This window comes from Onychomys torridus, chromosome 12 (genome assembly GCF_903995425.1).
Source record: "Onychomys torridus chromosome 12, mOncTor1.1, whole genome shotgun sequence".
NCBI lineage: Eukaryota > Metazoa > Chordata > Mammalia > Rodentia > Cricetidae > Onychomys > Onychomys torridus.
In genome coordinates this window covers 34,182,040-34,201,673 of record NC_050454.1, presented here as the reverse complement: position 1 = coordinate 34,201,673, position 19,634 = coordinate 34,182,040, and the positions used below count along the sequence as shown (strand labels likewise).

Below are 19,634 nucleotides of genomic sequence, written 5' to 3'. Positions count from 1 at the left end.
GAACTCCTGGGTGGACTGGAGGTAGCTGCGGATGGGAACTTGAGGGATCAAGTTGGAGGTGGGTGGAAGGGGGAAATAATGAAAGAGACGACTGGAAAGTGGGAGGAGCATTTCGAGGTCAGGTAGAAACCTGATGTAAGGGAAATTCCCATGCATCTACAAAAATGACCCCAGCTAAGATGCCTAGCAATAATGGATGTGTAGCCTGAACTTGCCATCTCCTATGAACAGACTGTTTACTCTCCCAGTTGTCATCAGAGAGCCTTCATCCAGTAACTAATGGAAACTAATGCAGACCCACAGCCAAACATTAGGCAGAACTAGGGGAAACTCCTGAAGGGAGGAAGGAAGGATTGTAGGATCCAGAACAGTCAAGGATACCACAAGACAACCCACAGAAACAACTAATCTGGCTCATTGGAACTCACATAGTCTGAACCAACAATCAAGGAGTCTGCATGAGACCGACCTAGGTCTTCTACAAGTATGTGACAGTTGGGTAGCTTGGTCTACTTGTGGGACTCCTAAAAAGGAGAGCAGGGACTGTTTCTAATACTTTGGCTGGCTCTTGGGAAACTACCTATTCCACATACTGGATTGCTTTGCCAAGCCTTAATACAAGTGAAGTTACTTAGTCTTACTGAAATGTGGTATGCCATGCTTTATTGCTACCTATGGAAGGCCTGTCCCTTTCTGAATAGAAATAGAGGAGAAGTAGATTGGGAGAGGTGAGGCATAGGAGAGGAGAGGAAGGAGGGGGAAATTATGGTCTGGATGTAAAATAAATAAATAAAGTAAAATTTAAAAAATATTTAGAATGGACAATTTCAAACACACATACATAAGTAAGAATAGTTTAAACATCTCAAATTGGTCATACAGATTTATTTACTATGCACATTTATAATTTTTGTTTCATCTCTCCCTTCCACTCCTATTTCTGGACTATTTTAAAGTAAACTTATTTTTCATGCTTTGGTATGCATATCTAATGGGAATAAGTTTAAGAACCATTAAACTTTATGCACATATCTAATACATTTAATAATTCCTTGATGTGCTTTGATGCTCAGCCAAGTTGCCTCTAATTTGGTCATTTGTCCTATGCCATCGAATCTATAGGATCCTGACACTCTGGATACAGCTTCATGCAAGTCAGAGGTTCTGTCAGCATGCTCTTCTTGCAAACCCTGGGAACTAATTAGAGCTGCAGTTTTGAGTAAATTATTGGTTTGGCAGGAATGTTGTCTGGTATATAGTGTAATGGAACTGTTCTTTATTTTGTAGGCAGAAAAGAGACACTGAACCCTTTTTTAACAAGGTTTTGTATAGTTGTGATATGGTCTGCTTTGTTTTAGGAAAGATGTGTTGTTTGGAAAAGTAAAAGAGTCAAGTTGAAAGAGACTATAGGCAGAGAGAAAGCTTATGAACGGACTGGCAGTGGGGGTAATGGAAGGAGGCACCTTTGTTAAGAGAAATGTTTCTGTTGGATTCAGCAGAGGTCAAGATTGATTTGGTTTGGAAGAGAAAGGGAAGGCTAGATGATGTTTTGCCCACTGGCAACTGGTGTTGATATTGTCAGCTAATGTGGAAAATAAAAACACTTCATGCTTTAAAAAGAAAGTTGGAAATAATAGTTTAGGGGAACTTTCTGGAGAATGGATAGTGGCATCGTCTCTTAGTAGGAAGTGCAGACCTAGGTCTGAGGAGGGACATCCAGAGAGAAGACAGCTATGTAAAAACTGAGTCTCTGTTTGGTGTGTGAACAGAAAATGGGGGTGGTACAAATATGGCAGGTTTGTCAAAAAAGGATACTATTAAGACTATTTTTATGGTGAAGAAAGAAGAGTAGCCTAAGTCAGAAATTTAAATTAGGATTGTTTTTAGACCTTGAGCCCTGAGCTCTCAGAGTGGAAAGTCCTCAGATACTAGAAACACCAAGGAGGAAATGAATGATGTAATAGAGAAAGAAAGTATAGAATGGAATAGGCATTACCCTGTGATTGTTAACACTGTTTCTTTTATGTAGGAGAAAAGGAGAAATAAAGACACAAAGAGAGAAGGGCAGAGGCACTGATTGTGTTCCTCAAATCAGGCAGTGGGAGATAGTCTTTGTGAGAGCTAGGAGACAGATGGCTAGGTAGGGTAGTTTAGATAGGATCTTACTTGGCTAGGTAAAGGGGCTCACTTGTTCAGAAGATTGCTCAACAGAGATAATCTGACTCAACAGAGACAATCTGGCTGGTGTAATTCCATGTTCTTTGTCCTCCATTGACTTCTCCTCCTTTTTCTCCTCCTTCTTTTTCTCCTCCTCCTCCTCCTCCTCTTCTTTCCTTCTTCTTCTTCTTCTTCTTCTTCTTCTTCTTCTTCTTCTTCTTCTTCTTCTTCTTCTTCTTCTTCCTTGCTGTGTTTATATTATTCTCCCTCCTTTTTAAATAATTTTTTTCATACATTATATTCTGATTATGGTTGCCTCTCTTCCAACTTCTCCCAGATCCTTTCCACTGCCCCACCGACAGAACTCTACACCATTTCTTTCTCTCAAGGTAGAATAAAATGTGTTGATTGGCCTCAAAGTGACAAGGACAGCAGAAGATCATATTTATTCTATGGTATAAACAAAAGAACTATGTTAAAACATTCATTCACAGTAGTTAATAGTATCGACTGACCACTTACAACAAAAATAACTTTGGGTAGTTGTGGGATTCATTATCTCACCCTAAGTACGTAGGGTTGGTCTCTAAGTATGACTGAAATCTGTATTTATACTTATGAACCCAATATACATTTATGATTAATAATAAGTGACTGTCCACTCTTGCTTTGCTTCAGAGTCCATTATTTCATTAAATGACAATCATGTGTTTGGAAACTGTCATTGAAAAATAGAATCTCTTGGTCTAAAACTCCTCTGTGCCTACATAGTAAGGAAGAAAACACCTTTGGCATTGAATAAGCATTAATCTCACTCATCATATCATGTGTACCACATCAATGGCATGGGTAGTGTGAAGATTGGATTTCTGCACTCTTAACCAAGTGAAAAGCCATAGCAAGTTTGTTTAGACAAACAGGATCTGTCCTTATTGTAAGACTCTGTCAGTACCATTAATCATATATCCTAACTTTATGTGCTAATTGGCTGCTTGTGTTAGTTAATCAGGTTTATCGAGAGGAAAATTTATCTTCCATACCCTTATAATTAGAGTAGTTTTGCTATTTGAAGGAAAGTTTACACTAAAGCCTCTCCTTCCTCACAGTGTCTAGGAGATAGCAATGTCATTATCTCCCTTGCTAAGTAATGACATCCCTGGGTCATCAAGGTTAATCAAGGGCTATCTACTTTTTCTAAGGAATTTGTATATGTTTCAAAGAGACATAAATACTCACAATTCCATGTTATTTAAAGTAAATGTTCTAAGAACAGAGAGGAAAGAATTCTCTAATTTTCAACAGAGAGGACCAATTAAACTTCCCATTTCAATCTTTCAAATGCCAACGCTGTCATGGGTGTTTCGCCAGATCTTTCCAAATGTACCTACTAACAGGCAGTCCCCCACATATACCCTTGGTTAAAATTTAAAATTTGTATTAAAGGAACAAAACATCCTAAAACCCAAATATAGTAGACGTCTCAGGAGAGGCTTTTGGTTTTTATGAGAAGTACTTCATATCCTCTCTTGTTTTGCAGGTTGTTTGAGAAAGAACAGAGCAAGCAAATAAAGCCTAAAAGTTAATTGCTCATTGCCCTTTGACTTTCCATTTCTTTTCTGCATCAGAATCCTTCTTGGGGTCACCAGGAGCTTCAGGATCTACTCAAGATTCTGAGCACTGAGATAGAATCAGAATGAGTCTGGCAAAAGAGAAAGGCTATCTAAATGCAAAGCAATGTTAATAAAGATAGGAATTATTCTCGCCCTATCTGACCTCTGCTGTTTCAGGACAGTGGAACTATTTTCTCTAATTTCCATGGCATTTATTCTTAGGCCAAGATAACCACCATGGTCCTAATTTGTTTAAATTTAAAGAAATACCATCTAATTTTAGAAGTAGTGAACTCTTTGCTACCCTAGCTAATGACAAAGAACAGACTCATGAGCCAATGAGATGATACTCACACGCTTCCCAAACTAAACAGATAGTTAACTTTTAGATAGTGAAAGTCATATTTGGACAAGTGAAGCCCACAGATAAGAACCCTGGCCTTTGTGATTGAGGGATACCTTTTGGAACCAGCCTCTGCCTTTAAAAAAGGAGTAGTGGGGAAGGGTTAGACAAAAATCTGTAGCCATGCCAGGAGGCAGAGCCAGGTGGATCTCTGTGAATTCGAGGCCAGCCTAGTCTACAGAGTGAGATCTAGGACATCCTCCAAAGCTACTCAGAGAAACCCTGTCTCGAAAAACCATTAAAAAAAACCCCACAAAACTGTAGCCTTGTGAAGAAGCACACCTTCTTATTGATAAGGACACAACCAAAGAGACCACTGGGGACTAGAACACTTACGTTCTGACATAAGACAAACTAAATGGTTAGGAGAAATCCTGGGCAAATCAGTGTTTCCTAACTTTAAACTTGACATTCTATTTAAAATAGCACTAATGACAATAATAGGTCTCATGTTTTGAGTGTTAGGTACATCCTTATTTTATTTCTCACAACAAACAAGCAAAGTCACTTTAAAACCTCATTTTGTAGTAGGAAAACAAAATTAGATTTTGTCTAATATTATCAAGTTAGCAGTCAACAGTGATACAAAGCTGGGGCACTTTTATCAAGTGTTGAAGCCTCTGCCTCCAAACAAACTTTGGATAGCAAGTTTAAAAGATGATGCTAGGATGAAGAATCATACATAAAAAATATATCCCCTCTTTAAAGAATAAAAAAGCCATATGGTGAGTATATTTGTTTAGCCTTTTCTGTGGAAAGAATGAATGGGTGAGTTCCACAAAATGAACTCATTTTTGTGTTTGGCTTTGCTTAACAGTTGCATTGTTCCATTTCAGAGGAGCAGCCAGTAGAATACTAATTTCAGGGACTATGTCTGGTCCTCTGTGATGATAAAGGAAGCCAGTTCTCCTGCTGTCCTGCTTGGGGGCAGTTCTTTGGTTGTCCATTTGTCAAGGGGATGCCTGCTTCCTGCTTTGCACCTGTGACCATAATTATTCCACAGATGAGGCCAAAGAACTAATTCAGGTACTGGATACTGGTCACATTCTTGTTAGTCCATAATGATAAAACATCTTGGAGAAGAGAGCAATTAGTCACCAAGAACAGCAACTGAATAATTCAGGGTCCACTCTCCCCTCCTTAATAGCAAAATTATTAACCACATGAAAATTGTACTTCTGTTGTGCAAATAAAATCTGTATCTCCTCTCTTTTTTTTCTGCCTTAAAACGTTTATCAGACTCCTCTGGTTCCACAGCATATCAGAAAATGTGATTATAAGTCTTCAAAGTTTGCCTCAGACTCCACATGAATATCTGAAAGCCCAGGAAACAGCAGCTTGTGTTTGCTAACGAGAAACAGATGTTGCTATGAAAAAATAAGGTGGTGAGAAACCTGTTCAATATAGAGAGGAAACTCGAATCCCTAATCCACTTTAAATTCTTCATCAGCTGCTGGTATTTTGCGTAGATGAAATATCAATACCCCTTAAGGACTTCTTGCTGTTTTAGTACCAAAGCTTCATTCTTGTATAAAAACTTTGTGAAAGGAAATATAACTTTAAAAACGAGTTAAAGAAACACGCACATCTGTTCTTTAGGTAATTTGTAAGCTAGGATAGTGTGAAAATCCATCACTTTTATTTTAGGAATAGAAGAAACAGAAATGTTATATAAATTATTCTTAAAGTCTATGATGATGGCACAAGTTATTATTAGAATATTTATTGAAGTCCAGGAAGTAAGTGATTTTCAGGTGAAATTTTCTATGAAACTCTATAGCCATTCTTCCGTGTGCTAAAAATATTCCTTGTTCTCCACCCAACTGTCTTTGGTTTACCCTGTCAGTTTTGCACCAATGCTTCTTTTCAGCGCATACACATCAGCCTGTGAATTTAAGTTAAGATTATGTTCACATGATCCCGGCATCTGAAGTATATGGAGCCTCTACCTGCTCACAGTTGACCATCCACTCTGTTGCACATCTCCAACCATTCCAGAGTCTCCCCATGGGCAGGAAGCAGATAGTTCTTCCAGTTTTTGCTAAAAAGCACCACTTTTGAAAACACCTCTCCATTTGGCGCAGTCACGTTTAGAAGTGGAATGTTCTGCTGTGGTTTGTGGAATGGGTATAAAGATGAGAAAGGGAGACTGATCCCTTTCTCCATTCTGTCACCTGGGTTGTTCCTAGCATATTAAAGCTGAAGTAGGCTCAGGCTGAAGGCACGTCTGTTTGATTTCATTCGGATTCAAAATGAAATGGCTCCTCGGACTAAGAAGGGAGTTATATATAGTTTTTGTCTCTCTCCCTCTTCTTGCTTTCATATTTGTGTCTTCCCTCTTGTATGCCGGTGCATCTTGAATCCTACCAATACATGTTTGGTGGGAATGTTTAGTTCCTCCAAGTGAAATCCTCCTGAGCACTTCTGCCCAATCGAAATAATTAGCTGTATCTTAGCAACTGAATTGACTGAGAGACTTGTCACATCAGCATCGCCTGGGGGCTTATGAGAGGTGTGAGAAGTGCAGACCCCACTTAAAATCTTCTGAAGCAGAATCTGTATTTTAATGAGGTTCCCTGGTAATTCACTTCTTCCATAAAGTGTAAGGGGTGACACTTAGAGAACTCAAGATGGTCTTGCTGGCGTTAGATATAGAAGCCACCATGTCAGTACCATCTACATCCACAACTGGCTGTCTGGCACTTGCTTGCTGCTGGTAGTGATGACAAGCATCAGCACAGATGTCAATGGGAAGAGAAAATGATTTTAAAACTACTAGAAAGGAGATAAGATAACAAGTTGCCAAGATTAACACACACTTAAAACGTTAATAAAAGTACCGAAACAAATAGCAAAACCCTGTGAATGGCATACCTGTGAAACCAGATATTAGCTACCAAGAAGATTCCTAATGTTCACTGGAAACTCTGCAGACAGAGAGATCCATTCTAGGCAGCTGTCAGACACAGAATGTGGACAGTCAGTGCAGATCTGTTTGTTTCCATATATTTTCTTTGTCTGTGAAACTTAGAACCTCAGATTATGTAGCTAGTAACCATGAATGTTGTTTGTGGAAGATTTACAGCAAAAGTATGATATAAATTAAACATTTGCTAGTATTGCTAGGCACTCTGGGGAGAAAATCTAGAACCTTTGATAAGTTTATAATTTAGTGGGAAAGCAAATATCTACTCACATGTAATAGGAAAGTGATTTCATAGCCTCATTCTATTTTTTTTATTTGTGTTTTAATTTTACACATCAGCCATGGGTTCCCCTGTCCTCCCCGCTCCCGCTCCCACCCACACCTTCCCCCCAGCCCCTCCCCTCCATTCCCATCTCCTCCAGGGCCAAGACTCCCCTGGGGATTCAATTCAACCTGGTGGTTTCAGTACAGGCAGGTCCAGTCCCCTCCTTCCAGGCTGAGCAAAGTGTTCCTGTGTAAGCCCAAGGTTCCAAACAGCCAGCTCATGCACTAAGGATAGGTCTGGGTCCCACTGCCTGGGGGCCCCCAAACAGTTCGAGGTATTCAATTTTCTCACTTATCTAGAGGGCCTGATCCTGTTGTGGGCTCCACAGCCTTTGGTTCATGATTCATGTGTTTCCATTAGTTTGGCTATTTGTCCCTGTGCTTTTTCCAATCATGGTCTCAACAATTCTCGCTCATACAGTTCCTCCTCTTTCTGGACAATTGGACTCCTGGAGCTCCACCTCCATAACCTCATTCTTAAAGCAATATGGAGCGGAGCGGGGCACATGATGAGAACCAGAGATACGGGACAGTCACAGAAAAGGGCAGCTTTGATGTTACTTTGTCTGTCATTAGTTTGTTTTTCCTTTTACCTGATTGTTCTCCTGAGTAGTTCCAGTTATCAGCATAGTTCACTGTTCATAGAGCTTATAGGGAGCAGTTTACAGCTGAAATGAGCATTTTGGCTCTTTCCTGTCTGAAAATAATTTACTCTTCTCTCTGACTACCTATTGTCCATTTTGTCTTGACTGTCCCATACAGACACCAGCCTCTCAAAAACTAATACTATCCTCTTTTAATTTCCCTGAATCCTTTATCTCAGGGAATAATTTCCTCAGCCAACACCCCCCCCAAAAAAAAATGATTGTGATTGACACCTACTACTCTTCATGCAGTCACCTAATCAATTCCTTCTAAGCCTTAGACAGTTGAAATTATTTCACCTCTTACTGATAGTCTCTTTCCAAACATCCTTATTTGACCAAAGTAGGTGATAGATGGTGTTTACTAAGTGCTTCCACATCATCAGGCCATGTTGTGAGGGGGCATTTTCCACTTTCTCCTTTATTGAACCACATAAGCTTCTTGAAATAATGGCGCATCCTCATTATGTTGTGGAGACTGATACCTAATAAGTATATCACAAATGTACTTTTGAGTCTTTTATTGCCATGAGGTAACATTTAGTTTGGACACAATAAGATTATAATAGCCTCTGGCCTAGAACAAAAGTAGTACATGATTTTTATGTGCTAGATTTTATATACTAGATTTTCATGTACTGGTAAATTTTGTATACTAGGTCATGGTCTAAAACAAAAATAGTTCTAGAACAAAAGCCTAGAACATGCCTTTTAATTTTTCTGTTTAAAGATACTTAGTGCATTTAAGCCAGACACCTGCTTACATAGTCACGTAATAGTCCTTACACAGTCATCATGCCTTTAGCCTGATGCAAACTGATTGAAATAAAGTATAAATGTCCCATCACTCTGCCAACCAACTAACTCCTCATGCATAAAAAAAAAAAAAAATGTATCCCGATTGGGAGTTCATAGACTATACTTATCATATAAATAGGATTAAAGACATGATGACCTCAGTATATATATGTGTGTGTGTGTGTGTGTGTGTGTGTGTGTGTGTGTGTGTGTGTGAAATAATGGTGATGTACAACTTCTTTCTCATGAGTAAAATCCCATTCCTATAAAATGTAATTGCACTTTTGTTTCCAGACCACACATACTAGCAATGTGTTTGCAGGACATTATAGATCTATTTAATAAGTAGAGCTGCCTTTGCTCTAAACAATCTTCAGAGTCAATTTGTGTCAATTCAGCAACATAGAGATGAAGCCGCAAATTCCTAGCTTGTGATGGCCTGACTCATTTTTATCTCATCTTAGTACTTTTTAAAAATTTCATTAATTAATTAATTTTACATCCCAACCACATTTCCCCCCCTCTCCTCTTCTCCCTTTCCATCCCCAAACCTTTAACTTGGAGATCTATATCAACTTTCAGTGCTGTCAGAAGACTTAATGTTGTCAAATTATATTATATAATTATAAGAACATAGATCAGCACAATTAATCAAATCATCTGTATCCTTGTATCTCTTGATACTGAGATAGAACTATCCTTAAATCTGGTTGTAAATTTGTACTAATCAGTGCCGTGCAATCGCTCAAAATGCTTACCTGATAACAGAAGCATCAGTATGAAGCAAAGTTCTGGAGGTCAGTCTTTACTATGTTTTTAAGTCAGGACACTCAAGAGTCAATCATAAAAATCAGAACATAAAAAAGTCAGAGTTAGAAGGTTGACACAGTGATGGCACATGTACATTTTGCATGACTTCAGTGAATCTGCATCAGGCTACAGCATGGCCACACTGACAGGTGAAAGGAATATGCAGCATTGTTTTTATCAGTTTGATTTATTAATATATATTTCAGTTTTTTAATGAGACACTTAGCCTGTCTAAATCTCCATGAGAAACATTGGCATATTGACAATGTAACTGCACACAGACTACGTAAGCAGGTGGCTTAAATGCATTCAGTCTCTTTAAACACAAAATATTAAAAGTCATCTCCTAGGGAAAATCACTACTTTGCTTTCTTCAGCTCATACTCATTGGGTTAATACTCAAGTGTCGTGTAAAGAAACATCATCCATGCTAGTCACTAACAGCCACAACTTCCTAAAAGGTTAGTTATTCAAACCAGTGTTATGCAACAGCTGGAAAAACCTCTCTACTTTGGAGACACCTGTCCTTTGGCAACTTGAAGTATCCTTTTTCTTTTCTCTCAAAGCTTCCCAAATGGTAATGTTGAGCTGAATGGGTGTCTTTAGTATCTACAACCAGGAAAAAGGGAAAATGTGTTTCTTCAAGGGAGAGTGAAAAGTCTTTAGAAAAGACCAGAATGGATTTGAACAGATCTCCTTTCTTCCTCTGCAAAAGTCCTTTGATTTGTTACCATATCTTCTAGTGGAATCAGTTTGTAGTGAATTCAGCTCCATTGCAGTGTTACAAGGCTTCAGCAACAAAACATAAAATGGAAACAAGCTTACATCTGGGCACAGAAATAATTTCTATCTGCTAAGGTGAATTATAAGCAGCAGTTAAGCCCCTCAAACAGAAGTGTAGAGGTTGAAGACTCTGGCTGCCTTAAATCAAGGAAAAGGAAGTCTGTTTCTTTGAACATCTGGATTGATATGTACTTCTTTGGGAACATTTGTAATATATCAAGCAATGTGATCACACTTGTTCACTGAGCATAAAGCAAACTCTTAATGAACTCATTAATAGCTGAAGATTCCATCGAACTTTTAGGTAGACACTTTGTTATGGTAAAGAGACTGACCATTTTGTATGTGAAGGTTTCCCAGATCTTAACTGTGCTTGCCATATAGCTTCATTTCCTGGGAATTTTTTCCTTTGTATTTTAAAATCATGATGAAAATGTTGCTGTCTGCATCCCAAACACTCAAAATTCATTTTTTTTATTCACACTACCCCTCTGTGTTTTTTCCCACTCTTTTATTTTACATGACTAACTCCTGCAAAATTCAGCTCAATGCCATCTTCTTCAGGAACCTATTCTTTTTTTTTTCTTTCTTTTTTGAAGCTGAGGACCGAACCCCAGACCTTGTGCTTGCTAGGCAAGCACTCTGCCACTGAGCTAAATCCCCAACCCCTGGAATCTCTTCTTAATGAGCTCATCTGTCCTACTTTGGCTTTCCCTGACATTCTCCATGTGCCTTTTGCATTTTTTCCTGTTTTCCTAGACAGGTTGATGTAAGCAGTATAAATTCTCCAGTGCAGTCTATTGTTCCAACACTTTATATAATGAATTAATTCCTTTTTGAAGTACTTTGGTGACTATAATAAGTTTGGTACCTTCTCAGAGGTTCAGTTTATTGGACAAATATAAAAATGAAAGCGTAATTTAAACACTGTATGGCAGCAAAAACCAAAGTGGCATGCTTTGTACTTGGTATCAAAGAAATCTTTGAGAAAAGAAATAAAATTTAAGACCTGAAGGATGAGTCAGGGTTATTCAAGTATAGCCTGGGTATGGGAAGAGTTTACAATACCTTGTGGAGGATTAAAGCATGTGTAGTAAGATGTGTCAATCTTAAGGATGCACTTTGAAATCTTGGCATTTTAACCTGGGGTACATTTATAGATTCCAGCTAGACCACTCATTATAACTCCCCAAACATTCTTTATGCTCCTGTGCTAGAAAATTCTGTCCTAGGAGGTAAACACATTCTGGCATCTATCACTTAGTATAATCCTTTTAAACACATGAAAAACATTTTGCTTAACAAATGTGGGGAGCAAGCACGATACAGAGAACTGAATGTAGAGTGAGGCCAGCAAAAAATGAGGGAGAATCTCACAGAGTTAGTTCAGGTATCAACTTTGGCCTATAGGAAATGACCAACAATTGAGGCTCTAAATAAGAAATTGACAGTTGGATTAAAGTGCTACCAATTACATCATAACAAGAGGGGTAAATGTGGTTTACAGATGCTCAATAAAACCCTTTAAACTGTTTTATTCTATTAAAGAGCATTGTTTAAATCTTAGACGGTCATTTAATAAAAAAAAAACCAGAGCCAGATATCAGGGTGAAAGCTGAAAGATCGGAGAAGCAGAACAGCCAGTCATAGTTTCTACCTTTACAAAATCCTCAGCCTAAAGACAGTGAGTTCCTGTTTCCTCATGTCTTATATGCCTTTCTCTGCCCTGTCATATTACTTCCTGGGATTAAAGGAGTGCATGCTTCCCAAGCAAAGTCATGAGATCTCAAGTGCTAAGGTTAAAGGTGTGTGCCACCACTACCTGGCTCTGTTTCTCTCCTATACTGGATCAATATCATGTAGCCCAGTGTGGCCTTGAACTCATAGAGATCCAGACAGATCTCTGCCTCCAGAGTGATAGGATTAAAGGTGTGTGCCACCACTGCTTGACCTCTTTGTCTAATCTAGTGGTTGGCTCTATCTTTTTTTTTTTTTTAAGTAAGGATAGTTCACTTTTATTATTCTTTATAGAATACACAGAACATTAATATAAAAGGTAAAATTATGTTTGATGCATTTTAATGAATTAATTATCTTCAGCTAATAATTACAAGGTGAATCTTGGATTAAGAAACTGAAAACTCAGGTGTGACTGCACTAACTTCTGTTGGCTTAATTTAGCTTTTTTAATTAAAACAATATTTCTTTTTTTTCTTTTTGCTCTGTCTTCTGTTCCTCAGGCAAGTATATTAGGGTACACAATATATCACCACAAAAGAGGACCACTTAAATATTATGGTTACATTTAAATGGTTAATATTGCTTAAGGCTGTAGAGATATTCTCCAAATTAAGTAGATTTTATTATCTTCTATTGTGGCAAAGCATATTTTCATTCATCTTATTTATCCACTTATGAATGAATTATTAGGATTTTCATAATACATCTAGCCTATTATTGTTCTTTTTCCCACAACAAAATTTTTAGTCATTGAATAGAACTGTAATGAGTTTAAAATTATTATCAAACATGGAAGCTTCCACATTGACTTATTCACTTTCTCAAAATATAGTTCATTTGATTAGTATAAAGTATAGAGAATCATATTTCAAAAATATCTACTATTGACACTATTAAGAAGATTGAATTATTTAAGCAAATTAATTCTTTGCTGAATATCTTGAATGAGATTAACATATTTCTCAGATGAACATTCTATATCACATGTCATTTTATTTTGTTCAGCTTTTTTTTTCTTAAATAATCAAGGTAATTTATCAAAGTAGTCCAATCATCTCTTGTTTGTTTTTACATTTTGTAAATTTGATGTCTGTCTCAGATTCTTCATTTTACTGGGAAGCCATGTAAAAGGTCATGAACTTACTGTATTCATTTCCTGCACTGATATAACAAAGTATCACCTAGGAAGTGTTTTAAAATAATGGGCACATGTTGATTCACAAGGTGAATTAAAAGCATGGATGATCATCTCATAGTTTTGAAGGCCAGAAATTCAACATCAGGGTGTAGCCACATTCCAACATCAAGGGTCTGACAAGCACCCTTTCCTGTCCCTCTGTAGCCTAGTGATGCCCAGACAGTCTTGGTATATCTGGACTTCCAAACACATCATTCCATTCTTCTATCATCAGCTCATGTTCTTCCTCAGTCTATTAAATGCATCAGTCATATTCCATTGGAGCTCACTTTACTGCAGTGACCTCATCACCACTTAACTAATTAAATTTGTAGCAATTCCATTTTCAAAGTCATGGGATCGACAATGCCCAGTGAAAGTAAAATCTGCTGCTAGGAATTGCTTATCCTGTGAACTCTCATTTTTCCATTAATTTTTCTTTATTATTTGTAGAAAAATGGCTAGAGGCATGAAAAGTCTGTTTCTTTCTCTCTCTCTCTTCTCTCTCTCTCTCTCTGTGTATTTGTGTGTGTGTGTATGCTGTATGTTTATGCATGTGCTTATTCATGTCTAAAATGCTTCTTGAAATAACAGAGCCATGGGGAACCATGCAAGTTATGTTTTCCTTTTCTATGCCCAACTAATCACTGGCAAAATTTCTCTTAAAGCAAGCTATGCATTTTGTACATAGTATCAATACACAATTCTTCATTTTCTTTCTGTAACATGATTTACTGTAGGCTAAATAAAATGGGCTTGTTCAAGATGGCTTTTGTTTCTATGTTGTGGATAGCATGAGTTACCAAATAGCAATGCGCTGAATAATTTGGTGGAGGGCAGGTTTTAACTGCTTCCTTTCTCTTGAGAAAACACATCATTTGTACTGCTTCACTTTAGACAGGAGATCTGAATAATTCAGTTACTCTAGTCCTAAATTTCCTCAGTAACCTGATTTCCCCAACTCAATTCTCCTGTCATTCAACAGTGTGAGATTGACATTTCATGCATACCTTTTGAACATCAGGCTCAAGGAAATAGAGGTGACTTATAATAGTCAAAAAATTCTCCCTTAAACAACTAAATCAATGTCTATTTTTTCATGGCTACTTTTCTTAATGACTTGCACATTGGATCAAGACTCGAAATGAGTTAGACAAAGGAGATGGTAAGTAAACCAGGGAACACTAAAGTCATCTACCTGTGTTCTACTGTGCTTTTATGACTTACTTTTGCTTTTATGTATTTTTTTTTTTTTTTGTTCCAGCGGAAAGAGACATCAGTGTCTACTGTGGAGTGCAAGCCATTACAATGAAGATTAATTTTTGCACAGTCCTTTTTTCGGGTTATTCTGAAACAGATTTGGCACTGAATGGAAGGCATGGGGATTCCCACTGCAGGGGTTTCATCAATAACAACACCTTTCCAGCAGTGGTCATTTTCATCATTAATCTCAGCACCTTGGAGGGTTGTGGAAACAACTTAGTGGTAAGATTACTATGAAATCCTGTGCTATATCTGAGGTCATAAATAAACAAGCTCCCATTTCATGAAATAATCAGGAGCCCAATCTGTCTTCAGGAAAAAAAAAATTCAATAAAGCCAAACAACTCACTTTCTTTTGCCTGGTTGAAGTTTGAACTCCCACATATACAATTCTGTTTTCTAATAAAGTTTGTTTTGATAAGAGTTAGGCTGTGGAGAGGCATGTGATGGGCTGAGCTACTCTAAGCGGTATTCTGTTAGATTGACATTGATGGACATCTCTAACCATGGGCCATACTCTGTACACTTTATGGATGCATCAGATCATAAGAACAGTTTTTGTCCTTTGGCTGTGATCTATCTCTAATGACCCTGTTCAGTAAGAAATATTAAATATAGATGAAAAACTTGAACTCTTTTTCCACGTTTACCCTTGACTAGTTGCCATTCATACTTTGTAAGAAGGCTGTGTTTCTTGCATGAAGTTCTTTTTGGTGTGGGACTATCCCTTGCATTTGAAAATACTTACCATACCCAATTTTACCTATGTAATCCTGGCAGCACCTCTTTCCAGTTATCTTGACAACCCAAGCAGTGCTTTGAACATTTTTATCCTGACTGAGAATTCATAATTAATATCATTCACTATTTTATTAGTTCACTCAACACCAAAAATAGAATTAAAGAAGAAATCGACACTCCAGGGAATGAAAATTAATTGAAATTAATAATATGTGGTGGGAGCATTAATTACATTAAATTTCATCTAGGACTATATTTTATTTAGCTTGCTCAAATATCTTATCAATAAATCTTAACAAAAGTGGTGCTGTACACATAGTCATTTATCACAGTAAAGAAGGAAAAACTGGTTTTCAGTTTTCAAAAAATATTGCTAGGGTTTAAAAAGGAAGGCTTGGTTATTCTAAGGGCATGGTTTCTAAGATTTGGTAGGAGCTAGCAGATAGGAAAGGGATTTATTTGAATCTCCTTTTTTATCTTATCCCAAAGGGCAGTAAGAATATTGTGCCCATGACCATTTCGAAGCCTGAAGATTGTGTATTGTTGACTCTTTTTATTAAAAACGTTTATTCATTTCTCTGAGTTGTGTTCACAGAGGTTATGAAGCAGGCCTAAGGAGAGGGCAGTTAGTTGATTATTGCATGTTTTGTTTCCTAGCAGAGGAAGCACAGGTAGGGACCAGCAGAATTTCCCGTCCTCCCACTGTATTCCAAAGCCTCACTTTCATAGATTGAAGTCACTGTTGCCTTGCTGGATAGAAAAGAACTCCGGAGAAAAGAGAGGGAAAATGCTATTCCACACATGTGTGCTTTTCACATTTTGGAAAGCTGGCAGATATAAAAAATGTGTATGTGTGTGTGTGTGTGTGTGTGTGTATGTGTGTGTGAGTGTTTTACAGAACCGATATACTCACCTAGTAAGTCAGGTAAATGGTAGAAGGAAGAGAGGCTTTCTTAATTTTCATATTTTACCTCTGGTATCACCAGCATTGGATCCTCCTTGGAGGACATTCCTATGTGAGAAAAAGTAGATCGACTACTAGATCAGTAGGTTGGAATTAAAACAAATGTTCTCTTCCTATTGATTTTCCCTCATGCAGGAGCTAGATCTTTGCCTTAGCCCTGCCTGTGTACTATTAGGGTCATGCATAAAGTTTATCCGATTACTGAAAGATCTAGTGTTACTTATTGCAGAACTATCTAGTAAAAGTATTTAGTGAATGTTGTGTGACACTTGGCATGGCAAGAAAACAACTGTGTCCTTCCTTGGTTTCATGAAAATCATAAACATTATTAATCCTAAGATGATCGTTTTGTCAGTTTTAGTAGTATGGGGGAATCCAGTGAAAGCTAAGCAGCTCTAGGAAACACAAATGCAAGCAACATTCCCTGTAACTTTCGGGAGTTTGTGGTCTCCTTGAAATTTGTCTGAGAATGGGAATCTCCTTGATCTACCAAAGAAAACACTGGAAAGGATAATCCTTAGTAGGTTTGTGACTTGCATTTATTTGTTCAAAAATTATTTGTAAGACCCACAGCATGGCACTGTGGTGAAGACACAAATGGACTCTGTCTACTGGGTAGTCTGAGGATGGTTGAGGGAGTCAGGCAAAGCAATCAGGCTGCCTATGTGCTGCAGAGAGAAATAATGCATGTGGACAAGTCAGAGGGTTTACTTGGGAAGATGCAGTATTATGCATGAATAGTGGGTTCTGATGAGGTGAAAAGGAGAGAGGTGAGTGAGGGGCTATGTTCAAAGGCCAGAGCAAGGAGGGTTTTGGTGAAGGAGCATTATATCCAGAGTGAAAGTCTAAAAGGCTGGCAAGGTGGCCCAGCAGGTAAAGCATGGAGACCTGCATTCTACTGACAGAACCATAGAAAGGTGGAAGGAAAGAATCAATACCACAAAGTTGTCCTCTGAACCCCCACATGTGCACCGTGGCTCTCATGCCATATGCACACAACAACAATAATGTGGAAAAGTCTGGAGCTACAAAAGTCATGTAGCAAACAGAGCCAAAACAAATCTTTTAAGTCATGTCAGAAAAGTTGGGATTTATCAATGAGGGTTTTAGGAATTAATTGTAGACTTCTTCTGCAGATGTATTTTTTTCCCTTTCTTATAAAATAAATAGAAGTCAAGTATCTTTGGCACACATAAGGTTCTATTGACTTTAAAAGACACATTGTCACTTATACATATCATAAAGTTTTGTATATTTTCAAACCTATAGCATGTTACAGCTGAACCAAATGAGAACTAGGTGGTCAAATGCTTTATTTGCATGTGAAGTGCATATATGTGCAAATACAAACATTTACTCATTGAACTTGATTAAATCATTGAATTTGCTGTCCTAACAGGTGTCCACAATTCCTGGTGTCGGTGCTTCTGGAAATGCAACTTCAGTACAGATAGGAAATATTTCAGGATATATTGATACTCCAGACCCACCAACAATCATCAGCTATCTTCCTGGGCTCCTTTACAAATTTAGCTGTAGTTATCCATTGGAATACCTGGTTAATAACACCCAGCTTGCTTCGTGAGTTCATGTTTTATTCTTGTTATCTCATATTTTCATTATGCTTGCTTCTTATTTTTGATGGGCTTATAGTCACACTCAAACAATGTCATGTAGTGCAACACTGACACGACCATCATCTATCTGTCTGTCTGTCTCTATCTGTTTGTCTGTCTGTCTATGTTCTTTCTATCATCTGTCTATCTCTATGTCTCTCTCTTTCTCTATCATCTATTTCTATCATCTATCTGTCTATCTATCTATCTACCTACCCATCTACCTACCTATGATCTATGTATTTAGTATTGTTCTTATTTCCTTTCTCAAAACTCCTGTGCTTATGTAGTTTTCAAGTTTTGCAGCGTTTCCAATGCATAGGACACCTGGTCACTACATTGCCTGACCCAATTGCCCCTTGCCCTCACTGTTGGCTTCTACAATTCCAGACTCTGAGTTCTCATGATTTTTGCAGAGGAGAACAGTTGTATGCCATGATGTAGGCCCAAGGAATTCTAGACAAGGACTGGAGCTATAGAATATATCCATGTTCTTATTGATCATTTCCAAAAATACATACATGAAGACACAGTATGTCCACAACATACCACCTACATTTGTCGATTACTTTCACAAAATGGAGTAAGTGAATGATAATACATAGTACATTGATGGTATGTTCTGTCAAAAGCAAAGCTTAGATGCGGAAAGGCCATGGCTAAAGGATAAAGGTGGGGGGATACATCCCTCATTCTACCTTCACCTGGCATATCTAAGGAATGTGTTCATTTATTCAATCAATGCTTATTAAACCCCTATTATTTACTATATACTGTTTGTTCTAGCATGAGAAAATTTGGACGACTCCTTGTCTTCATAGAATGTCTTGTGAAATTGATGACAATCAATCTACTTGCCTCAAATTTAAATTCTGAGGAAATGAATTTTCCAGCTAAAAAGTCTTATATATGTAATGCCAAATAAAAAGATGACTTTACCAATAGAAACATCATAAATGATTGTCTGTCTTTATTTTAGCTCCCTTACTTTTTGACAGCTTGCCATTTTGATGACTTAAATACTATACCTATTGAAAGGCTAGTTAAAAGTGTATCAAGCTAAGTCAAGAGTTTTTTCTCTAACATCTGAGTATAAGTAAAACTTTTAATTTAAAATCTCATTAGTGCATTTCCTCTTTAAAATTGGTTTTAGGTCCTCAGCTGCTATTTCTGTGAGAGAGAACAATGGGACATTTGTCAGCACTTTGAACTTGCTCCTTTATAACGTAAGTTGATGGGTGAAAGAAGTTACTTTTCCCTTTCACTGTTGTGAGGAATCATTTATATGAATAACTTTTCTATAAAAACCTGCTGAAAGTCACATTAACCCTGATGTAGTTTGGTAACATTTATCCATCTTTACTTTCATTTTCATATATCTTAGTTATAAAGGTGTACTATAAGCTCCGTTAAATTTTCAAAAAGTTGATAAATGATAGAAATTTCATACCATAAATGTGAATCTGTAATAGTTACTCCAAGAACCTGTCTACATTTATTTGCACCTCTTTCTCTCTGTGTGTATATGTGTATGCATATGTATGTGTGTGTGCATGTGCTTGTGTGTGTGTACATGTGCATGTGTGTGTGTGTGTGTGTGTGCGTGTGTGTGTGTGTGTGTGTGTGTGTTCATAGTTAAGATTTGGGGGAATGTTTTTCTGAGATGATACACACAGTT

The 19,634-nt window shown here is 37.6% G+C and overlaps 1 protein-coding gene across 1 annotated transcript in view; it reads left to right on the top strand.

Annotated features, from left to right (window-relative positions):
- Window positions 1–19,634, top strand: part of Zpld1 (zona pellucida like domain containing 1) — a 56,658-nt gene that overhangs the window by 18,866 nt on the left and 18,158 nt on the right. The window contains exons 3-5 of the mRNA XM_036204203.1: window positions 14,637–14,857; window positions 17,740–17,921; window positions 19,110–19,182. Coding sequence (XP_036060096.1) covers window positions 14,637–14,857; window positions 17,740–17,921; window positions 19,110–19,182 — 476 coding nt within the window. The remainder of the gene's footprint in view (window positions 1–14,636; window positions 14,858–17,739; window positions 17,922–19,109; window positions 19,183–19,634) is intronic.